This window comes from Anarrhichthys ocellatus, unplaced genomic scaffold (genome assembly GCF_004355925.1).
Source record: "Anarrhichthys ocellatus isolate YVR2014 unplaced genomic scaffold, GSC_Weel_1.0 scaffold161, whole genome shotgun sequence".
In the NCBI taxonomy this organism is placed as follows: Eukaryota; Metazoa; Chordata; class Actinopteri; order Perciformes; family Anarhichadidae; genus Anarrhichthys; species Anarrhichthys ocellatus.
The window spans coordinates 106372-113198 of NW_022280191.1; the positions used below are offsets into that span (position 1 = coordinate 106372).

Below are 6827 nucleotides of genomic sequence, written 5' to 3' on the forward strand. Positions count from 1 at the left end.
GCATTAGCATAAATACAGTACAGCAAGTTAAAAAAAATATGAATCATAGCAGAGTACTTTTATTTACTTTAAAACATGTCAGGAAGGGAACTTTAACGATAAGAATAATAAAAATGATGGAAATAAATTGTTAGAAACCAGAATATTCCTTCACTAAATCAGCTAATCAAACATCACTGCCTGTCCCTGCCTTGACGCAGACTATTTTCTTATGGCATCTATGTGACACATTGTGTCATATTGTGGCTACCCACAATGCAATGTGATGGAGCAGATCCACCGACCGTATATAAGAAGTGGACGTAGTCATGGTGACGTCACCCATTGGTTTGTGGGCTACTGTTTTGAAGCCTCGAGTTCGCCGATTTCACCGTCACTGTTTTTCCGCAACCACTAACCATATTTACCATATTTGGAATGCGGAGGAGTGACGTAGAGACGCCGTATACGGCTCTGGTAGTGGCAGCGACCTGTCAATCACAAGGTAGCCCCGCCCTAAAGCACACCATGCTTTATGGTCTATTTGACTCTAAATGGACCATAATTTACTAAATGAACATCATGCTGTATTGAAGAAGACTTGAAACTAGAGATTGAGACCATAAACTCATGTTCACAATGTTTACTGAGGAAATAAATCAAGTGAGAAGTAGAGACATTTTCTCATAGACTTCTATACAACCAGAGGAGTCACCCCCTGCTGGTCAGTAGAGAGAATGCAGGTTTAAGACAGTTCAGCATTGGCTTCCTCCGGTTCTGCTGAGTGAGCAGAACTTAGAATTACAACAGAAGAAGTATCATTCACCGTCATCTAGCGGCACTCGATGTTATAGATTTCACAGGTTTCTAAATTTGAAAAGTTTTGGTACCTTACATTTCTCACATGCATCTCCTATTTGTGTCCCCAGCAATCAGGGAGGAGCTTGGAAAGTCCAGCACGGCGTAGAGGACCCAAACTCCCTTTCCACAACATGTACGACCCGACAGAAAACCACAGTCGACTTTAAGACATGACAATACAACAAACAATAAAATCAAACAATAAAAAACGGTGACAACAATCACGTCGAGAGAGAGAGAGAGAGAGAGAGAGAGAGAGAGAGAGAGAGAGAGAGAGAGAGAGAGAGAGAGAGAGAGAGAGAGAGAGAGAGAGAGAGAGAGAGAGAGAGAGAGAGAGAGAGAGAGAGAGAACGGGATTCGGGGGCAGCATGGAAAGGGAAATTCAAGGGCAGGGGTTGGGGTTGGGGGGGGGGCTTGTAACTCACACAATCCATCCTCCTTACAAAGCCCCGCCCCCTTCTCCTCCTCCTCCCTCTGAGGGCATCGCTTCCTGCAGGACAGTGTCTGAAAGAGAAGCAAATGTCTTTTATGCAAAGATGATTTCTCTCCCTTTGTCCTATAATAAAAACACACACACACACACAAACAATACTGAACTCTTCGATGATACTGTATTAACCCATCGGCGCATAAGTGAACGTTGATGCTAAGAATACGAACTCTTGTGATTTACTATCAAAAAGGCACGTTTTATTAACAGAGTTTGGAGACAGCGGGGGACGGAAAATAGAAATAACTTTTATTTTTCCCATAATGCCATAGGGGTAGCGTGCGTGTGTGAATGCGTGCGTGCACGTGAGTGCGTATGGGGGACCGAGAGTCTCTGGTGAAGTCCACCACTGCAGGACACTGTAAAGCTCGTCTTCCTCAAATACTATTTTAACCTGAATATGTACAAAAGAAGAGAAAAAAAAGTTATTTAGAAGAAAAAAGAAGAAGAAAAAAAAAAAAGCATCTATCAACCATGTCTGTTTCAGTGTAGATCTTCGGCCATATCAAGTAGCTCTATAGCCCAACCTTTTGAAACGGGACGCTCTCTTGTCCGTCTCTTCGGAATCATAACCGCAAGCGTAACCCCCGTCCTGGAACGAGCTCTCCGTCGACATCGTCTCTTCGTCCGTACCGTGGACGCGGAGGGCCGCCGCCTCTCTGTAGCTCTCCACCAAACTCCTCCCGCGAAGCGCTGATTGGCTAACGCCCGTCGCACTGGATGGTCCGCGGACAGAACGGACTTTTCCTTCCCGTGCGTTTTTTTGATTGGTTCGTCACATCCGGGTGCTCTGTCTGCATGTAACGTATTGGTCCTTTTTTCCTCCATGTGGGCGACGGGTCACGAGTCTGCCACGAAATCGCGCAAGTTTTCTTACAAGCAATAAGTGTAGCATCTCTTTTTTAAAGGCCCACCCCGCCCCCGGTCCCGACGCAGCCGAACATTTTTTCCGATGTCTTGCCTGTCCCCTTTTTTATTTTTTGGCCCTCCGGAGCCCCTCGTCAGACGATGTTACCGCCACGCCGCCTCTTGTCAACTCTATTGCAGATATTCTGTGACTCTGTGGGCAGACATGACTAGAATATCAGAGCGACGCTGTAACACAGGATTTCATGGGATAACACCGTTTCTAGATCACAGTACTCTGCTTTTTTGTTTTCTATAAGAATCCAAGGATACTATGTCTTTAGCCACATTGGAGCTGAACAGATTTTTTTAATCCTTTCATTATTATTATTTTACTGCATTTATAAAGTTATTGAAAGGTGAACGGGACAAGCTAAATGTGTAAATGATGGTGTCCACTTGAGGACGTGATTGTGCCATTTTAATATTTCTAGTGCTTACTGACCACGTGTGTTTCATCTTTCTTTTTTTCTCTCTCTTTGCCTTTTTCTCCTGCCAATGTCATCAATCCTTTGACTGTACTGTCCCTGAGATTTTACGTGGATAAAGAGGGACTGTCACTTTGCTCTAGACCCGCTTTTTGTTTCCAACATCTCTTTCAGTTCGGTGCCGAGTTTGTTTCACTAAAAAGTACAATCAACCTGAGAGGGAAATGTCGGGGGACCGATGTTCTAAATACTGTAGCGATTGCCTCCAAGATCACCTGTCGAAGTCACATAAAGGGTCAAATGAATCCACGTTACAGTTCTGTGCTGGCTGTCGTAATGCGATCTGGAGGCGGGACTCTCCGAAAGAATCCAAGGTTTCTTAAACAAGTTGTGTTTTAGCATCTACGAATAATTGAGAACTCCCGAGGCAATGCAGCGTGCTGTCACCCCCGTTACCTTTTAATGTCACTAATTCTGATTTAAAGGGGCACTCCAGTGATTTATCATGGCCCATCCACAAAGTCAGGAGACTTGTCATAGGCCTATTTTAAAAACAACAATGGTCAAAATGGAATCAACAAAAGGCTGAAACATCCTGCTTGTAGTCCTACGATTCCCATAATTCAACTTGATGGCACCTTTTTCGTTTCATTAAACGCTCCCTGCCTGATAAATATAGTTATCTTTGCCAAAACTCGCACTCGTGGTTCAATTCTAGATTTCTGTTCAAAATGTGTATAGTCTCCGAGCCGAGGCCCCCCGGTGACATCACTATGACATCATCAGGGTTATTCCCTCTCCAGGAGCACAGAAGGCGTTTGTCCCGTGAAAACGGGCGGAGTGCCCCTTTGCAAATTAGGGTCAGGAGACGCAGCCGAGGATCCCCCACGGTTCCTCTCCTCTGCTTTGGATCGACTCAAATGTGTTAAAAGATACTGTGATGGGAGAAATGCATGGGTCGATCAGGGTCAGGTCTGTTTCTACTGTCGTGTCATCCTCTCGTCCACTTGGAAACACCCAAAACACCTAGCCAAGAGTGTTTACACAGCATCGATTTGCACTTTATGACAACAACAAAAAAACAGAGCAATCCGACACACTCTGACACCAAAGCCTCATGTCGCCTTTCTCACCAAAGGATTCAACTCGGCTCTTCTCCTGCTCAACGTAATCGCTCTCAACAAAGTCGCCTTTCTTCCATTTCACTTATTCTCCTTTTTGTTATCGTTTAGTTTGGAGAGATCTATGACACGAGACAGACGTCCGACACTCTGCGCTCGGTCCTTTTAGATACCAAGGCGAGGGGGGGGGGAATGTTCCGATGGAGAAAACGCTCGTTTCTTCGTGAAGCTACGTGGTTTGTGCCTTGTTCCGAAGTTGCATTTAATATGTCGAACATATAAAGATGACTAGTAATAATATCTAGGGTCTGTCGTTATGATCACATGCAGTTGTTATTTAGTTTAGCTTTTTTTTGTTTCTTTCTTTTTCGTCATGTTTATTTAAAGGTACTTGGTACTGTTCCCCACCGAAAAACTTTTTTTTTTCTACATAAGTGATTCATTTGGGTACAGTCGTGAGTTTGCTTTTCTAACGGCTCTGAAGTACAATCAAGCCTTTGAGACATGAGGCCTGTAAGGGTTCTTCGCTCCAAGAGGATTTCTTTTTCTAAACCTGAAGTCCAGATGAGTCCGAGTTGTTCTGCGACGCCATTCAAACGTTGCACAGACTATGTGTCGTTTCAGCCAATCAGCTTTCTTCACTTGGAAATCCGTTTGTTTTTTTTGTTGTTTTTTTGTCCTCTGCTCCACGCTGATGTCAGATTGCCGACGTAAACTCTTTTGTCCGTAATCCCAGTTTTCTGAAAGAATTGTGAGTTTGCAGGTGTTGTGTTTGGCTGAAGCGAGTCACACGGATGGGTTCCCAGACTTATTCTTTGATCAGCTGCATTGTACCATACTGTTCTCATGTTAACTAGTCCTTTCTTACATGCTAACATATTGTTTTTGTTTGAGCAAATTAAATAAAAATTGCAATACAAGACTAGAAGCTGTTTCTTTTTGAATGACATTGTGAAGCTTGAACGTGATTGGTTAATGCTTGTATGTGCAAAAGCTCCTTGTCCGGATTTCAAAAAGAGTTGCATTATTATTGTTTTCTATTCATTATTTTTTTCGTACAAATGAATTGACAAAAATAATTGCCCCCAGTGTGTAAAGGCCTTTAGCCCAATCTAATTTTCTTTCAGACTGAATTCAAACATCATCACAACATCTTAGCTGATCCACATGTAACTATATTATTTACTTACTCTTTAAGTCAGTGAACTGACTCAGCGATATCAGTTCTACAGCAATATCTATCGATAAGTGTGCGGACGTTAGCCACCATAAGCTACTGGTCATACCAGACCAACTACGGCTGTAAAGTGTATTGAATTGAGTGAGTCCACATCTGTCATCACAACAGGCCTGTTTCACAGCCCGACGGCGGCTCACGTTCCGTTCAGCTGAGGACGACAGGAAGAGGAAGATGAGAGCTTGTTTTTTTTTCCCTTCTGATTGATGGTGCATGATGTCTCTGTGCAGCCCTTTCTTCGTGTGCTGCTTTCTGTCTGTGAGCTGAGGCCAAGCTGCTTCTGGACGGACAAAACTGGAGGGTCAAGACCCAGATTTGAACCTACGGCACTGCAAGCTGTGTCCTTTCACTGTACTGACCCCTCCCTTCCAGAGTCGGATACATCACACCTGTTCAACATTTGTTTTTTTTGTTTTTAATGGGGAAATTGTGCAAAATTGATTTTTTTGTTTGTCTGCTTGCGATGATGCGAGAGAAACTGGGGTTGGAAAATGGAGGGCTGTGAAAATAGAGGAGGTGAATGTGGAAAGCACCAAATTAGGTTTTTTTTTGTGAGAGTTTGAAAAAAACAAACAAAAAAAAAACACTGGCTGCCGAATGACTCGACTACTACCACATTCATGAGCAACCAGTTACGTATGTGTTTAGATAATGCATGTTTTAGACCTTTAAAGATTGCTCAATGCGAAACTCATAAATCTATTGCCTCCACATGGCTCTCAACATGGCGACGCCTGAGCCAGAGGCTCTCGGCTAACGTTGCTAACGTTGCTAACGGCGATAACAGCGCAAACAACGGCAACAGTGCTGACAGTGTTTACCTGATGGGAGGGGGGGCAACCGGATGGCGGGCGCCAAATCTTCCACAACAGCGTCGGTCAGGACGCCGTTCTTATTATCTGTAACCGCTGGGCGAGAGTAGTGCAGAATGGCAGCCTTTAGCTAGCCAGTGGGGCGCGCTCACGTGCACTAAAAGGCCCGGCACAGAGAAACTGGGATTAGAGCCCACACACAGAGGGAGGGTGACTTCATTCTCTGCTCAGGTAGACATTACTCCACTATATCTTTACATAGATAACAGTTGTTTGATGCTATATTAATGCTCCGATTACCATATAGAGAACATTTACCAGCTTTCCTATCATTTAAAGGGTTTATATTACTATTCTGATTGGTTTCATGATGACAATTAAGGCATCGGCATTGTACAGTTGGAGTTGTGCATATGATATTTTGCAAAAAATAAATGAACAGTTATGCATATTGCTCTCTGTTTGATTGTATTAAGGTTCTGGCAATCGAATAGCAGATTCTCTAACTGCAACATATTTGACTTTAAGTTATGAGTTTAGTAATAATCTCAAAACGTTTGTGCGTGACACCTCCAAAGAACTGCAGTGGCCACAAATATTCTTACTGCAGGATGTTTCAGACACTTCCCGCACTTAGGCCAACGCTTCCTGTGGGCGGGGCACAGAGAGGTCTCGCGGTGCAGCTGCAGTTCATTTGAGGTTTTGTTTGACTTGCGCGTGCCAGTGACAGGCCTGCACCGTGGCTGCAACAGCTGCACTGAGACAGGAAATCACACCGCGCTGCAGAGAGCGCTGATGTTGTAACTGGATTGGAGTGTTTGAATTTTCAAAATCAGTCTTCTTCCTCGTGTTGTTTGTCGAGCGTTGGGTGTAAGTGGCAGCTGTCACAACAATCACGTCTCCCACAAGCATTTTGAATGTATATATATATATATATGTATATATATATATATATATATGTATATGTATATATGTATATGTATATGTATATGT

The 6827-nt window shown here is 43.6% G+C and overlaps 1 protein-coding gene across 5 annotated transcripts in view; it reads left to right on the plus strand.

Annotated features, from left to right (window-relative positions):
- The window catches only part of enah (ENAH actin regulator), a 101563-nt gene extending 100478 nt beyond the window's left edge, over positions 1-1085 (plus strand). For all 5 annotated transcript variants that reach the window (XM_031878096.1, XM_031878095.1, XM_031878094.1 and 2 more), the window contains one exon: positions 909-1085. In XM_031878096.1, the coding sequence (XP_031733956.1) occupies positions 909-946 (38 nt within the window). In that variant the 3' untranslated portion in view covers positions 947-1085. The remainder of the gene's footprint in view (positions 1-908) is intronic.
- Positions 1086-6827: the final 5742 nt, after the last annotated feature.